The sequence below is a fragment of the Pagrus major genome, chromosome 7 (assembly GCF_040436345.1).
Source record: "Pagrus major chromosome 7, Pma_NU_1.0".
In the NCBI taxonomy this organism is placed as follows: Eukaryota; Metazoa; Chordata; class Actinopteri; order Spariformes; family Sparidae; genus Pagrus; species Pagrus major.
The window spans coordinates 24,852,856-24,870,870 of record NC_133221.1 but is presented as its reverse complement, the minus strand read 5'-3'; the positions used below and the strand labels follow the sequence as shown (position 1 = coordinate 24,870,870).

The 18,015-nt window shown below is 39.8% G+C and overlaps 1 protein-coding gene across 1 annotated transcript in view; it reads right to left on the bottom strand.

Moving 5' to 3' along the window:
• Window positions 1–2,839: 2,839 nt before the first annotated feature.
• The window catches only part of gnb1a (guanine nucleotide binding protein (G protein), beta polypeptide 1a), a 34,750-nt gene continuing 19,574 nt past the window's right edge, over window positions 2,840–18,015 (bottom strand). Inside the window, exons 2-11 of the mRNA XM_073469830.1 lie at window positions 16,368–16,474; window positions 15,524–15,562; window positions 15,144–15,250; window positions 12,078–12,141; window positions 10,938–11,100; window positions 9,716–9,782; window positions 9,048–9,249; window positions 8,411–8,627; window positions 5,446–5,561; window positions 2,840–4,981 (exon numbers count right to left, since the gene is read on the bottom strand). Of these exons, the coding sequence (XP_073325931.1) occupies window positions 5,455–5,561; window positions 8,411–8,627; window positions 9,048–9,249; window positions 9,716–9,782; window positions 10,938–11,100; window positions 12,078–12,141; window positions 15,144–15,250; window positions 15,524–15,562; window positions 16,368–16,424 (1,023 nt within the window). The 5' untranslated portion in view covers window positions 16,425–16,474 and the 3' untranslated portion in view covers window positions 2,840–4,981; window positions 5,446–5,454. The remainder of the gene's footprint in view (window positions 4,982–5,445; window positions 5,562–8,410; window positions 8,628–9,047; window positions 9,250–9,715; window positions 9,783–10,937; window positions 11,101–12,077; window positions 12,142–15,143; window positions 15,251–15,523; window positions 15,563–16,367; window positions 16,475–18,015) is intronic.

The window sequence follows — 18,015 nt, the reverse complement described above, 5'->3', positions numbered from 1 at the left end:
TCAGGCCAGTGTTCACCTGTTATAGGTACGGTTGTGCCTTAAGTCTCCAGCAGATCATTGCTTACTATGTAGCACTGTGGTAGTGGAAAATGGCATCAGAACTAAGTGTCGAAGAGGGGCTTTCTCATGGGTCAAATCATGACGAGACGAGACTAAAGGTTTTTAAGAGGGTGGTGCATGTAGCTCCAAAACACATTGCAGAAACTGGATCAGTTGCATCCAAAGTACAAGCAGGCAGACGATCACACCATCAGAAGATCGATGCGTCAAGGTCAATACGTCTAGTTCCCTGAGAGATAGAACAACTTCATCCCAGATCCAGAATTTGCTCAACAATCAGCAAAAGTCCTGTCAAGAGAAGGCCGTCTTGTGGTGTCTCAGAGGACTAGTAGCAGTTTCTAAGCCACTTCTCAGGATGGAAACAAGGCCAAATGCTTGAGGTGGACTGAGAAATATCCGAATTTCATTGTGTCTGACTGTAACAGAAGGGTTTATGTAAGGAAATGAACAGGAGAGAGAGTGATATAAAGTGTCCAAACCCACAGCGGTGGGAATATTCAAGTCTGGGTCCGTTTTGCCCCTTCTGGAGTTGGACACCTGCACCGACTTTACTCCACACTGATCCCTAAGGAGAAGCACCACTCCATTCTTCAGAGACAGGCTACACCCTCTGGTTTGATCTTTGTGGAGAAGGATTCATACTGCAGCAGGATAAAGAGCCCAAACACACCTCAAAGCTTTGACAGAACTACTGACGAGTCATGACATCATGGACTTTCCTCCACCGTCACCTGACCTCATCCCTGTTGAACATTTATGAGGCTAATTGAAGACTGAGAAGCTGAGTGTTCTGTGACATCACAAGAGGCTTTGTGGAAATCTGTTGAGTCATGCTGGAATAACATAACTCTTCAGGTTTTGCACAAAGTGGAGTCCATGCCATGCATATGTTGTCATTAAAGCAAAAGGGGGAATTACCAAACACTAAGATAATCTGAAATTCATGGATGTTTTTAAATGATTTAACTTTTTTCCCTCAAGTTTTTAAACTGATATTCTAATTTGTCATGAAGTGTAGTGTCTTCAGACGTGTTGATGAAGGTTCTCAGTCATCCAGGTCATGGTAATTCTAAATGTCATATCGTAGGCAACTGGACTTGTTTCAGTTTAAGTTTGGACTTGTCTTCAGACGTTTGGTGTCTTTAATGTGTTTTTCTATGTGTGATTTCAGAAAAGTTCTCCAAAGTGGCAACTACAACTTGCCACTTTGTCTGAACAGTGTTGCTACCTGCACAGTGACTGAATGTGGTCTGACAGCCAGAATATATTGCTTGGGGCCCTGATGCAAAAAATTTGGTTTTGGCCCCTTATGGAGTATGACCTAGGGCTTGGGGCAGATTGTTTAGGTTGTAATCTAATCTGATCTACTTTGGGTTCTTGTCTCCCAAAAATGCAGTTGGTCTGGGTAATAGAGTTACAAGGTGTACAACATGTCCCGAAGAGTATTTCAGGTTCTAAAATAATTGTACCTACCAGCCATACATGAATGAATAAATCAAACGAATGTTTCAAATAAGCTCATCTTGTTTAGGCCAATTCAAACCTGAGCACATTAAATTAGTCAGCGACCAACAGAACCGTCACAATTAGACTTTCCATCACATTGTGCAGAACCCAGTTCAGTGATACCAATTTAATTTCCCATGAATGTCCTCTCAATTTCTAACATAGACCATCTGAGTAAATGCTACACATTATCATTTAGCCTGCAGTATCACTGCTTGAAGATTAGTGTTATCTCCACAAAGGACAAACTGTACAGTGAAACTGCTCTGACTGCCTTTATAACAACAAAAATTACAATACAAAGAACAGTATTTTCATTTATACAGGATAATGATTCAATATTTCACATTACATTAAAACAATTTAAATATTCTCCTGTAAATTACATACTATCTTTATTTAAATATATAAAATTCAAAGTCCAATCTGGCAGAGGACACTCCCATATTGCATTTCAGACTTATGTCCAATAGAGGGCAACAAAGGTCAGGGCACTTCGAAGCAGATAGATCAGATCTATTCACCTGGTGGCCCGTGGGCCAAATGCAGCCCTGTAACCACAGATGGCCCTTTGATCATTATGTTAGTGGGCTGATTAGCCCATTTATTAGTTATGTCTTTTGCTCAGCACAAAAGTACACTTATTTCATTTAAAGGTTTCAACCCAAGCTGTTTAAGCAGAGCAAATTTATGGAATCAAACTGACAACTTGCTTCTAAAGTTAAAAAGGTGCAGACTCGTTTTCCTGTACTTTTCTATACGTTTCTTTTTCCATTATGAAAACTAATTAAGAAAGGGGGGCAAAATATTTTAAAAAGAATGTGTTTACACATTAAAATCCTGAGCTTTAAAGGTCAGACATGGGGAATGTGAAAGTCTGACCATTTGGCACCTTCTAAAAAAATCCAACAACCTAGAGTTTCACAGGGACCAGCACCTGTAGGAAGTGAAGAATAAATAAGCTAATACGCAAAATGACCTTAAACAAGGCATTTTAGACCTGGCAGTTTACTGTCTGTTTATTGATATTACAAGAAAAAGTTGTCAAGTCAGCCTACAGTTTCAATCCTCACAGTAACTACCAAAATGCATGGCTACCTTCATAAAAAGAGAAAACTATGTGCAAATAACTGTACAGAGAAGCCAGGCTGATTCAACAGTGGATAAGAAATTGTTTATTTGACTTGAACATAATTACAAGGAAACCAAACAGTCTGCAACATTCTAGCTTCAGTGGTAACCGCTCTAAGTGAATCACACTCAACACAGTAGGTCATCTCAAACTGCTTTTTATTACATCTTAAATAACAGTACATTTTAATATAGTTTCTATCTTGCATCCAGCTTTCGGTTGTACACTGACTGACTTTAAAATTAAATACAAAAGGTGAAAAGGGAACAGTGGGGGTGCAGAGCTCTACAGTTATTTGATGGAGAAAGAGAGAAAAGGAAAGGGAATTTAATTAATTTTTAATATTTTTTATTTCATTTTATTTTTTGCCAACTCCAGGCCTAACGCACAATTACAGCACATTTTTTGTACAGAATGTCGCAGAGAAAAAACAGAATGGAAAAAATGTCACTACTGCTAAAGAAAGAGCGTCTCTGTTTACAAGGAGAAGGGAACAACAGAAAATTCTGCCATTCAGATGCTGCAAGATTTTTTTTTTCATTTTTTATTAAAGGACAGAAAAAAACCTGTTATAAAATGTTTTTCTTTGTAAGTGGAATTTTGTTTGCTACAGAAGGAATGAAAATTTATTTGTTCCATTTGAGATTGTGTATGTTTAGGTGAATGAATGTACGTATGCATGTGTGTACAATTTAAACATTTACGATACTTCTTAATTTGTGGAATCCCTCCCAAGAATGGACCAAGTAACCGTTTATGTTGCAGGGTTTGCTTCTCAAGTGCATAGCTTTGACATTTTAGTTGAATCATGTATGCACGGAGTAGCCAAAAATAAAAAGAAGAAAAAAAAAAAAGAAAAGAAAAAAGAAAAATATAAATACCATTGTATTGATATATTCAACAGGTTATTTTCTTAAAGAAAAACATCAAAGGACTTAATTCCATATGCACCTTTTTAAGCAATTCTACAGCATGCGATTCTAAGAGATAACCCACCCATGGCAGACAACCAAAATCTTTTTTTTTTCGTTTTTAACTTAAAAAGTTTCAATATCATTATTTTCAAACATTGATTTATACAACATGTCATTCACAGAGTAGTAACTGCATTTCCAAGCACGGAATGGGCACCTCTGTTAAAAGAGAAACGTCCGGATTGTAACCGGGCTAAAGTGGAGGTACTCCCTACCCGACCAAATCACATCACCGGTCCCAACCACGGGCAACAGAAACCAGGGAAAACAAAACTAAATTAAAGGAGAAAAAAAAAAAGAATAAAAAAAGTGGGGAGGGGTGGATTATGATCCGATGGGTTAATCTTCATTTAATTATTCTACACTGTCGCCAGACAAAAAGGTGTAAGAATGGTTAAAATGGTTTGTTTTTTTTTTGTTGTTTTTCGTTTTAAAAACGAGCATTCATTATCATAAACAGCATGTGCTTGGTTAGTTAACTTTTTTTTCTTTAGACATTATTCTATATATGCAAAGTTTAATTTTTGTGCAAACAAAGATTTGTGGACTACACTGGAAAAAAAGAAACAGTAAAAGTATCATGGGACTAAATATACAGAAGGGCCAGAAGTGGCTTGAGGACTCCCTGTTGAAGCTCAATTCTCTCGCTTTGTTCTCCAGTGGGATAAAGCTGGATCTAAAATGACATGATCTGGAGGTTCTTTTAGTTTCCAACTTAAAAACATTCTCTAAAATGTGTAAAGACTAGGAAATAAAACAAAGCTTTGATCCTCGTTTTAAACATTAACTGACAGTTCACTGATCTACTTCTCTTAAACAAAAAAAAAAAAAAAAAAAAATAATGAAAAACAACAAAGAAACAAATATAAACATGGCCAAAAAGCTATTAAGAGTTAGATCACTGTCATGTAATAACCTTCACTCAGACCTGTGTATAATGAGGACGCAGGACATGTTTCCTTGGTGGTGGTGGCGGCAGCGGCGGTGGGGTGTTTGTATTTTCACTTACTACAATACCAGACCATGGTCATGGGAGGAATGCACAATTTTTCCCCTCCGTTCCATTTTGAAACCACTATAAATTCCTCGAGCTTTTTTTTTTTCTTTTTGAGTAGCTGAATGAGTGACAGACAATTGTGCTCTTTTAAATGAGAAGGAGAGAAAGAGAGAGAGAATTTTTGCCCTTGATAGTTTTTTGGGGTGTTTGGAGTCAGTATCATGGTGTTTTTGAAAAGATTGGATATGCAATAAAATTGAACATTGTGATGTTGGAATGGTCTTCCACTCAACTTTGGAGTCCAGATGCCATCTGGAAACAAACAGACAAAAGAAAAACACATTATTGATTATCCTTACTCAACTTAATATCCCATTGCCCAGACAATCAAGGGATTTAGCATATGTGCATATTACTCAGTCCCAGTTCTGATTAGTATATAATATTCACCAACTGCAGACGAAAACTGTTCTCACATTATTTTAATCATGTTTCGGTTTAAATTTCAAGTACTATCTCAATATCGCTTCAAGATTTTGAGAATTTTCTAAATCTGAAAAAAAACAGTTTGAATACAGTAAAATTTAACACCGGTACAATAATTCCACTATGTGTAACTGATGTGATATAATGTTCATATGATGCACCCTCCATCCAAACCACCAGGTGGCAGTAAATACAAACTCTAGGTGAGGTCCCATGTGGCTGAAGCTGTTACTAAATCATCCCTGATGAAGCATCCCACTCTCTCCACTGTTGCACAGTTCATCACTTACCTTCAGACTCTAGTTCCAGATCTTGAGGAAGCTGTCCCAGGACCCTGTTGCCACTGCCATGCCATCGTCGGTCACACCCAAGCAGCTCACCCGGTTATCATGACCAGCCAGGACACCTGCAGAACACACCAGAGGTTGAGACACAGCACCACACCTGCTCCATCTGATGGATCCCATATGCTAGGTTAGACTCATACACACTGATTCACTGGATATCAGAATGTACTGTACACTGAGGTCATAATTGTTAAATTGGGAATTGTGGAAACATGATGTGACAAAAGGACGATGTGTTTTGGCTGTTTGGTACAAACCACAAAGAGCAGCATACATTTCCAGATGCTGATAGCTGAGCCCTTAGACGATTATAAAAGGCTAATACTGACCCAATATGCTGAAAATCAATATTCCCCCCACCAACTGATCACATAAGTGTGTGTGAATTTGGAATAGCCTGCTCAGATGTGGGCCTCCTCTGATCCCTATCCCACTATGCAGTCAATAACTGTAAAGTATTCATGCCTCCAGAGGGGGTCTTCACTGCAGGAGCAGGTGACACTTGCTGCTCTCCCAGATGTACATTAATTCCTTTTATATGCAACAATGGAGCATCAAAATCGGAAATTTTCTTCCTGCTTAATATTTTGTGTGGAGGCCTACTACTACTACCACTTAAAGTATTTCAATACAACCCCAAGTGTCTATACAATACTATGTATACAAAATCATACAACCATCAACTTGTATATTGTACTAAATACAGTAAACACTTGTAAAGCAGTAATATCTGACTGCTGATCTTTGGTCAAGAACAATGAAATGGTGTTTGTATAGTTATTGGTGGCACAATATGAAGCTTAGATCTGCTGTAATGACCCATTTCAAGTAGGGGCACTACATGACAATGCTACTCAAACAGCAACCACCAAAGAAGAAGTTAAGAAATCCACTGTCAATCTATTGTCCATCTTGTATTTTTGACCAGTTTAGGACCAAGTTACCATTTCTGCATTTAGCCGATAAAAGCATTTTTTTAAACTCCTGTATCCTCTGATGGTCAACGATTTTCCCTAAATATCTACATTAAATACAAAAAGGAGGTAAAGTACCAATAAAAAGTATTCACCAACACAGGTCACCATCAAAAAGATGCTTTAAATTCAAAGTGACACAAATTTCCCACAAATGAAATACACTTTGGAAAAACAAAAGAACCAATCACAAGCATGTGGACAGATCTGCATCAGATTTGAACATCTGACCACTACATTTTTACCCCCATTCTTCTTTGCAGAAGTGCTGAAATTGTGTCAGTCATGTGTGAGTTAACAGGAATTCTTAAGTCCTGAAATTCTCAAAAACACAGACTTGGCTGCTGCAGGACATTAAAAGTTGTTTTGAAGCCATACCAAGCAATGCAGAGTCTATGTGCATCTACTGATGCGTCACCAAATTTAGCATTCAGTGTGACAGCCAAACAGCTAACAGTCTGATCATAACAGTACATTTTCCTCTACTTTATTTCCCAGTGTTGCAGAGTTGCCTTCTGGCAAACACTAGTCCAGATGTCATGTGAGTTTTTTTTCAACAAGCATAAAGCTGCGACTTGTGAAGCAGCCAGACAAGAGTTGTTGTATGACAGCGTCTCCCATTGCAGCCATGGAGCCCTGCAGCTCCTTCTGAGTGTTCACACATCTCTTGGTGGCCGACTGTAACATTTCTTGTATCCTCTCTCTGACTGGTACTAGTCAGTAAACTTTTCACAACCGTGTTTGGAAATGTTCAGTTGCCTTATGTTGTAGTGTTTAACAGGAAATTGACTAACCAGCTGTTTAACGTTCCAGATGCAGATAATGAAATCAAAAAACTACGTCACATCATGACAAAGTCTGGGGGAAGGCACTCTTAACTCTATAAGGTGTGCGCACTTGAACCCAAACACAATTTAAAATTACAGTTTGAAGAATTGCTGTTTTGTACAACAAGGAATTGAATACCTTTGTTTTTTTTTTTTACAACTGGGAATTAGTAAGACTTTAATTAACAATCATACCAAAAGAACAAAACCATGTGTCATTTCTGTCATATTACTCAAACAGCAGGAGTTTAAATGTATAAACTAATTTGTATGTTTTGTTAAAACCTGCCTCACCTTGCAGTTATATCCACATCTCGATGCTCTTCCAGCTGTGACTTTGTGATACCTGCAGTTTATATTTTGGCATACACACTTTCCCACAACATGCATCACTAACCTCTCCTTCAGTTAATGGTTTTCTACGTGCCTCGAAACCGATCATTCTCATCTGCTGTTATTCAGCAAGCAGTAAAGATGCAGTGTAAACCTCAGTACATTGTGCTGTGCTGTTTGGATGGTCACCCAATATGTCTAACTTCTCAAAACCAACGAAGTGAGAGCCACGCCCGCTTTGTGCAGCAACTGGCAAGGTGCACACAGGTGTTGAAACTGAAAGCTCAAAGTGTGCTGTAGATTATGATCTCGACGTTCCTCTGCTGTCCGTGTTCACTATTGAACTAGACCAATCCGCTTTACTTTAAGGACGAGATGTAGAAAGCGACTAACATCTGGATCGAGTTCTGACCAACAACCGGGACTGATGCTGAACTCTGACATTTGCGGCTGGTTAGTCAGGCAGCTGAAAGTGCCACCACTGTAATGGAGGCAGACCAGGAAATACTGACTTCATGATATATTTGGCCCACTGTCCTCCAGGATAATTACAGTAAACCTACAGAAATTAACAGAGTTTGAGGTGGAAAACCATCAATTGCCTGTTAATAAAAAGTTGTTTTAGGGTGGATATTTGCCTGCGGATTACCTCATCTGCCTCACCTAAAATATGTGTCATGTCCAGTATCTATCAGACATGTTTTGGATGCAAGTATGTTTTGGCATGGAGAAGTACGTCAGTACAGCACATTGGTCAACTGCCAGGTGGCTTACCTGCACGGTCGGCCTTCAAAGTGTCCCAGACGTTGCAGTTGAAATCGTCGTAGCCGGCCAGCAGTAAGCGGCCACTCTTGGAGAATGCCACAGAGGTGATGCCGCAGATGATGTTGTCATGTGAGTAAACCATCAGCTCCTGGTCAGCACGCAGGTCAAACAGCCGGCAGGTGGCGTCGTCTGAGCCCGTGGCAAAGGCGTTGCCATTGGGGAAGAACTGCAACAAAGGTCAAGTGAGTGATTGTAGCAAATTATACACAGAATGACTGTCTTTATTTAGTCATCATGATTACATTTGTTATTTTCCTGAAGTTGTGCAACAGTAACCACACCTTTTTCTCTGTTCTATTAGTCACTTAAATGCATTCACATGTGCAACGAAATCATTGTGATCATGAAAAAATTAAGTGTATGGATTACGATTCAGTAACAATTATCTAGTGTGCTGTCTTTGTGTAGCATCAATTTTGTAGCAGTTACAGTTCCATTGACTGGAAGGACTTGGTCTCAGCTTTATAAAACTCACTATGAACTCAGGACATTCTTGACTTGGACATGCCTTGACTGACTTGAGACTTGACACCCTGACATGATTGGTATACAACATCTAAGTATGTGTGTGTGTGTGAGGCCTTACGCAGATAGCGTTGATGTCTGACTCGTGGCCAGTGAAGGTCTGTCGGCACATTCCTTCTCTGATGTCCCAGAGCTTGGCCGAGGCATCGCAGGCTCCAGAGACAAACAGCCTGGTGTCGGGCGCCAGAGAGAGACTCATGACATCACCGGTGTGACCAGCAAATGTAGTTGTCTGCTGACCGGTCTCAATGTCCCACAGAGCACTGCAAGACAGCAGAAAGAACAGTGTCAACCTACTGCTGCAATATACAAAACATCATCTGGAGCGCTGATTGAATCTGACTGACCCAATACGTGACGCTGTATTAAGTATATGTAGCCCAGACAGACACAGACACTTGGAGCTTAGGACCTGTCTTTTAATGGTAGCTCACTGGTTATAGTGAACAATTCCGACTGACAATCTTAATATCGACATGGAAAACTGAATGTTTCCATAAATATTGTTGACAGAAAAATCTACACAGGGTGGACTACATGTAGGAACCCCTTACAATGTCATGCCAACAAATACATTAGCTCTGTGACCACAATTAAAGTTTATGATGCCCCATTTTTTTATATAATTCTGTTAGGCTGGTGTTGAGCTGACTCTATGGTGATTTTTGAGGCGGTGGCTCGTGGTGGGGTGTTGTATTGGAAAACACTGGGTGCAGTACCACAACTCACCAGGTGGTGTCTCCAGAGCTGGTGACAATCTGGTTGTCATCCAGGAAGCGACAGCAGGACAGGTAACCTGACAGGAATCAAAACACATTGATTGAATAATTCATTTATGTTGGACTGTGTTTCTTGTAAAAGGAAGAAGCTTCATTTCCTTACTGTCCGCACAGAGGAAGAGATCCTATTGCAAATCATCAGAGAATGCTATGTGTTCTGGATTTCGGGGGAATGAATCGACTAATTCAATCCCAGAAAAAGAAAAAAAAAGAAAAAAAGCTGTAGGGTATCTCCTGGTTCATGACTTGCTCCCATAATTCATCCTTTACTAGCTGGCCGAGTGTATGTACCCCTCCCTATAGCAAGGGAACTAGAACTAAAATGCTGACACACTTCCTGCATCATGTGACACTGATCAGATGAATGCTCCTTGCCTAAGAGCTCAACACTTTCATTAGTTTGAGCTGGGATACGGCTCGACCAGCTCCTGCTTTTATGGAGAAAGACACACCATGTGACTGGCATCTGTCGGTGCTAGAATAATTTGGCTTACACCAGTACATGAAGTTAACCAGTAAAAACAGAGCATATAATTAAATGGATTAGACTTGACAGGCTGTCTGTGGATGGTGGATATATGTACAATACACTTGGTTAAAGTGTCCTATCCTCAATACCTTAAACCACCTAGAGTTACCTAATTTTCTAGATTACTAGAATTGGCTACGATCTCTTCTTTAAGAGACAAATTCAAACTTAAGTGTGAAATGTGGCTCCAAACATGCATTGACTGAAAGCTCTGTCATGATAACATTATGACAACTTGACATTTTGGACTTCTCTTGTCCTTTAGGTGTCCTTTTGTAGAAAGCAGCACACACTGGCTGGGTGAACATGGTTATGGCCAGTGCTGTCTATCAATGTTTCACATTTGACAGTTTCTTCTTGCTGTCATTTGGGCGAGCTAACATACGCAGATCTTAGAGTAGATTTAATTATAATTCATTAAAATCCATAAATTCTGCTGTATTCTGTAGCCTTACAGCTAAGCATAGTATGACTAGTAAATATCAGCAAGGACTACTGAATGCTAATGAGGGAGCAATCTAGAGAATTCAGTGTTCCTGCAGACAAATATCTAAATTTTATAGCAGATACCGTGTACCTGAACAAATATGATCTAATGGCAGATTCTGGGACTGATCCGTGCATACGAGTGTGTCCAGCCTACCTGTGTGTCCGGCCAGCTCACGGCTGACTCGCACGTTTCCCTCGCGGGTCTTCAGGTTGTAGATGGAGCAGATGTTGTCCAGGCCTCCACAGGCGACGTAGTTCCCAGAAGGGGCGTAGGCGCACGTCATCACCCAGGAGGAGCGCAACGGGATGGCGTGGACCTGGAAGGAAGGAGGAGGATTTAATATTAGATAGTATGCAGTGACAGATGGGAGAGAGAGGGGAGGGCATGTGACAAAGTCTGCCCGCAATATTAACTTAACCTTTCAAGGGCACAATAGCCACTATAAATAGCATTACTTGGCACCCTCAAACACTTGTGAATTGTTTTATAATGAACTCAGTACTTTGTCAATCTGAATCAAATAGCTGCCAGACATGAGAGGAGTAATGATTATTGCTGACTTAAGCTTCAATGAAGAGGTAAAGACAATGATTCACCTGATGACCATTTAGCAAACCAAGTCTCTTTATCATTTGAAAATCTGGTGAAAGTCAAACGTATACTTTTCATGTTTAGACCTGTTCAAGGCATCATTGTAACATCAATCAATCTCTAGTCTGTTTAAGTTTTTTAAAATCTCGAGTCACTTGAAAAAGCTGTCTAGCTCTATAACAGAAGTCCTACATTGATTTCCTGACTTATTTTGAATTGCCATAAAAGGGGAGCCCAGTTCTTTCAAGTCATTTGAAAATCCTAAACCTGTTGTAGCTCCATTGTCTTGTTGTAATGCAAATAAAACTATTTGTTTCTTAACAAAATGTATGGTTAAGTTTTCCAGTATGGTTAAGTGCCACTTGAAGAGTTTAAAGCATATTTGGATGGTTACGGGATAATATCTTGAATAGTAATTATTTTGGACAGGACAATAATGGCATGAAATTTTCATACTGTCCCATGCCTAGTGCTGACAGGCATTTTAACCTCATAAGCTAGAGGTGGCCGCTTGATATTCTATGATGTCCTCTTATCACCTCATTTTACTCCATTATAATGCTGACATTTGTCTTTATTGGTCCATTGCCCAAACAATACAGCTTGGAATTATTACTGTTCACAGAGTCACTTAAAAAAAGAAAACACAAGATTTGCAGGTCGATGAGATTGTTTCAGTTGTTTGGAATATGTTGGTGTTACCTTGTTTGTGGTGTAGCTGTCCCAAATAATGAGTTTGCCATCCTGGGAGGCGCTGACCAAAAGCCTGATGAAAAGAAAGATACAATCAAACCATGGAACAATATACAATTACCAGCCCCTTCAAACATGAGGAAAAGGTTTTCTCTCAGTTTGAAACAGAAGACAAATACAGCTTGAAGAAAGACTGCAAGCAGGTCTAATTAACGATGATTTTGGATATGTACTTTAACACACACACACACGCACACGCATGCACGCACACACACAAAATGGAATCCTTTATCTAATTCTGTGATTGATATATTTATGTATATTAGAAATAGTTTGTTATATGCGTGTGCTTCTGTCATCCGTGACCTTCACTGACATAAATAACAGTGAGTGACGCACAATATGTGAGGGTCTGGCTTATTTTTGTTTGAACATTTCAATGTATTCTTTCTGAATATTTGAATGCGTTGCATAATGTGAAACAACACTGCAGTGATTAAGTGTTTGGCTAGTGTTACATTTCTCATTGTGCTCACTTTCGCTTTCATTTGAAGGTGTTTCTATCAATACTGGATGTACAGTGGAGAAACTGTAGCCCTCTTTGTCCTGCAGCACTGTACAACAATTAGGGAGGATATGAATAAAACAAGTGGTTTATGTTTTTTAAACTCCAACGTGCTGAAGTACAGACTAACACAATAGAAAATGTGTCGCCATGCAAACAATTACAGCTGCACTGGTTATTGTATGGGGTTTGCAGTACCCCCTTGTAAGCATAGTTATTCTGATAGGAACCCTGCTTCTTCATTCTAGAGACAGCTCTCAGGTACCTCTGAGGCCATCTTTGCTATCTGGGTGAATCCAAGAGTAACCACAGTGATGGCCCCAATGCACATAGGAACAGGAAAAGGAGTGAACACATCAAGGCCTGCTGGGACTATGCAAATCTTAACTACCGGGCTGGCGGGAACGCGCTCACATGTGCACACTGCAGCAGATAATAAGCAGGGGACCGAGTGGTCTGTGCTGAGAACTTTAGTCTAAAAGAAAGAACTGAAGAATCAGCTTCACAGCCTTAAAATGAACACACTGAGCTCAAATAATCAAAGCCTACGATGTCAAAAACAGGAAAAGTTCTGATTATTTCCCGTATTAACTTCCAGTGCAATGTGAGTGAGAGAGTGAGAGTGGGTGTTTGTGTGTGTGTCAGCTGGAAGACGATGATGCAATGCTTTGAGGTGCTCACTTTCTAGTCAGAACAAAGCTCTGACATCAACAGGGTTGGGAACAGACACACAATGTCTGGTGAGATGAACAAATCAAACCGTGTTTATTCTATTTATTGCTCTTTTGTCTCCAAATCACTTTTAAAGCTGAACAAAAACCTGATTTTGAGCAAATACAAACTTAGTTTGCTCATCATTCATCAGGTCTTTTTGAGTAACTGTGATACAGTCAAACAGAGGAAGAGTTTGTTTGCTCTGCTGTAGTTTTGTTCAGCTAAAGAGAATAGCAGCCAGTACAGGTGTGTGATGCGTAAGGTTTTAAAGAGAACAACTTTAAGAGGCTGGCATCCATGATGAGTCCAAGCTTTTTTGAGAAACAATAATTAAAGGCCTGATATAAATTGTGCATAGCATTTTATTCACTCATACCTATCTGATATTGCTCGCAACATTTCTGTCAGATGGGTACTTCAGGTGTGCTGCAATGGTTGTATAATAAAATGACTCAATACTTGATTCTTAAGAATTCAACACTAATCAAAAATCTTAATAATTCCAAGCCCCAGAAACACAGGACAACACCAACAAGCTGTAACAAGAGCAGTCTTGTACCAGAATCATAAAAACAATAAAAACCGAACAACTGGTGGGTCAACTGCAGTTCTGAAGAAATCTTTTCATGTGAGACATGAGTTATGACGCCCTGATTTCATGAAGACTAAGATTATCTAGTTCTATATTCAAGCTCCCTCTGTTGACACTAATACAAAGTACTATTCAACAGGATTTAGTAAAAAGCTCACTTTTTCTACTGGGAAACAATGTCTCGTCAGGACTTCAGTGTTATTTTAAGTATATTACAACAACGAAAGGCATTTTACATTTTACAAGATAAACATTTGTGTGGTTGTTGGGTCCAGAGAGTAAGACAACCTGACCATTTAATTCGATATATTATAGCTAATAAGGTGAACTAACTGTAACAAACTGATGGGTTAATGTCTCAAATTGTTAGCAAACACATCCCTGACTGAATTCAAGTGGTTTCTCCATGGGGCTAAAAATACCAGACTTAGTTTCGACTCAGGGTCAAAACATCTTCATGTGACCTTCTTTCTGGGTGGCTGATTCTCAGCAGGTAGTCTAATAAATACCCCAACTCTTCTGGACAGTAAAACATTAACAAACAAACAGGAAGAGCTGACAGTGGGTAAACACAGAGGTAGACTTTTTCTTAGCTATATGACTGAGAGGATGATGAGGTGACATAGCAGTTTGCAATGGTCTTCTCTGTGGACTGACGCACAGCAGCACCACAGTGATTAACTTGTTGGTTGCTGAGGTGAGAGGTGTGTACAACTCCAGGGAAAAAGGCTTTATGTGAAAGGAGGAGTGTTGCTTCATCTGCCTCAGCTATCGAGCCTCAACACAGCTCCAACAAAGGCTGACTCCATTTTGAGTATTTTCCCTACCCACATACCCCACCCCCAATGCACACAAACACAAAACACAGTAGAAACACTCAAAGATAGAGTGGCTGAGGCATGCTCAATGTGCGTTCAACACAAAATGCATCACCTATTATGCATGTGCACATGCATCCTACTGTTGAACTGTTACAACACAGAAGATATGTTAATCTGATAGATGTAAAGAAATAGACCTGCTTTTGGAGCAGGAGAGCGCTATTGTGCAATGTCACAATTTGACAAGAACCCTCAGGAGAAGTAACTAGCACAAAGACAGTCAAGCTTGCTTTTGTATCCATTTCCTGCATTTAGGCAAAGTGGGCTGAGCTGATGGGATGAAATATTTAGTTAATGGACAGAATATAGTTGAATGAGATTACCTCGAGTCAGTGCCCCAGTGCATGGCATAGATTTTAGCCAGATGCCCCCTCAGTGTCCGTCTAGTGCGCATCTGAATTCGGCCAACAGGGTCGATGTTAGCTGTGATCTAAACAAGATTAAAAGGAGAGAAAAAGTCACTTCCATGAGGCTAAATATGTCTTCTGCTGTTTGCACTCCAGCTTCAAGTAGTGTGGCATACTGAGGTGGTATTTCTTTTTGCTAAACAATTACAGATATGACTAACAAAATCATAAAAAGAATGGAATCTTTAAACTGACTGAAAACACCACCCACTATTGAAGCTGATTTAAAAACATTTTATCATAGTTAAATAATAAATAATGGTGAGTGAAGATCATAGTATGAACATATTCCTTACCTGAGACAGGGTAGCATCCGCACACGCTTTCCTGGCATCCTGAAACACAATAGTTAATTAATCAAATCTGCTTCAACCTACTAACTCGTCACTGTTAGTTTAAGAACAGTCAATCAACATGGCTGTGTCTGTGTAATACTTTGGAGCCCTAACCAATAAACCAAGTTGAGTTTATGGCACAATCAGTACTGAAAAAGAATAGTTTTGATATTTAGCCAGTGGAGTTTACATTATATTTAAAGACGACAGTTTAACCCCAATGACACTATGTCATCTATGTCGAGGGCGCTGTCACTAATCAATCAAAATGCTGTGACAAATCAAATAATAAATATACAATTTGGCGATCTGCCTTACTGCACTGCAGCAATAGTAAACATTTAAAAAAATAAATGCTACCATACGAAGTGAAAATAATGGCAAATTCTGCATCAAGGTTGATTCTCATTCAGTTGCATATCACTATAATTATGCTAACAATGATGCGTAACAGACATATTCAACTTAAAATGTAGTACAACATGTAGTACAGTGGCCCATGATAAAATATTGTCATCCCATTACTGTCTTTGGTGGCTGATTTACAGCATTGTAGGCAATGGTTCATGGGCTGTAAAAGCTAACACTTAACCACAATAGACCTTTGGCCAGCAGGCTAATGCTGAAAAGATGGCTTTATTTGTGTGCTATATATTTTTATAATGTCAATGTTAATGGAGAAACATTCAAATAGGAAGCTTTTCATAAAAAGTCTGCTTTCATCAACAGCAGTTTCAGTCTTTGGTGCACAACACACACTAACAAACAAAAAAACAGGCAGACTTGAGGACTCTGAAGGACTTACTCTGATCTGGTTCTTGAGCTGCTCAGCCTCCTGGCGTAGCTGATCCAGTTCACTCATTTTCCTCTGCTAATGGTGTGCTTCGCTCCGCTGCCTAGACTCTTGCTGATCTGGAGGAGACAAGAAAGGAGAGCCTCAACATAAATGTCACATAGTGCTCATTTTGTTTAGGTAGTAACACAAAAAAAATTGTACAATTAAGTAACTCATCCGGTTGACTTCTTCACTCAGAATGCTAGACCATAAGCCATCATTATATGTTTTGTCTTTTGTAATGAATTAATGGACATGGTTACTTAAACAAAACGCAGCCGAGGATCACATAGTGTCTCTAAATCCAATCTGTAAGGCCCAGACAAAGTCGCAGGGAATCACAACAGCCCAACACTTTCTAGACAGCTCAAGACTTGTCCTTGCCAGCTTGAAACTGTTACCTAGCAACAAGCACTCAGCAGCTACTTTAAGCTTAAGATAACAATTTTGAGGATAATGTTGAATTTGTTCTCTATCCCCTTCCAAACTATAGCAAACCCTTGGGAAAACATTTAGCCACACCGAACAGCTGATAACCTTTTGCCAACAGCTAAGGAATAATTACTTAATATAAAGGGGGAAAAAGTTACAAAAAATCCACTCTGGCATAATAGTCCATAAACGTACCCCCTACTGGACCTTTACTATGGACCAAGGATTATAAGTCCAGATATCAAGAAAGCAGAGGCAGACCAAGAGACCGGCTTGGGTTTCGTTGCACTACTGGAACCCAAGGTGCTCCGATGATGGGCAGGGTTCGGCGAAGCTGTCAATGCTCTGGCCTCTGGACTCTAAACTCTCCTCCAATGTCATCCCTGTAATCCTGGGACACAGTTGATTCAGCTCCTCCAGCCAAATCCGGTTAAGACAAAACCTGCTGATGATCCTAAAAGCAGTGGCTATCCCGCTGACCCCAATCCTCTGGTTGACACTCTTAGCACTGACACTTTCACTCTCCAAAGAAGACTAATTCTACGCAAAATGAAAAATACTAGTGAAAGAAATATTAACTCTGGCTTATAGGCTTGTAGGCATGTTGGACACTGATGGAAGATGCATTGTATGTCGTACAATCGTTACTACTTTAGGTGCCTGTTTAAGTCTGCTGCCAGGTCAGCGGACAAAACTTTCCAAGACAGCTGTCCACTGAAACGGTTCACTCCAGGAGGAGTTGTAATTTCAGTGGCCACATCCAGTGAAGTAAATGAAGGAAGTCTTCCTTTGATGCGCTCTCTTCTCTTCCTGTCCAAGGACCAATCACACTCACAATTTCAAATAACATTTCTTTAAAGGAAATACTGTAAGCATCATCGCACCCATCAGTCAGATACAAACTAACTACCGTACCATTTGTCCTGCCAACACACCTTACCTCCCTGTTTCTCTCGGTTTCGATATAGCTCCTTTGTCCTGGTGAGTGTCGAGACCTTCTGAATGAACACCTTATCCTTCAAGCGCCTCACATCTCAGTTAGCTACCTGTCACCTGATTGGCCAGTGGGGCTAAATGTGTCTGCATCTAAGCAAGGCGCCTTAACCCCTAATCTTGGTGATAAAAACGTCTCATGGTAATATCACTGGCTAATTCTCGTCTTCTCTGTAATAGCCCTCTGTGTAAG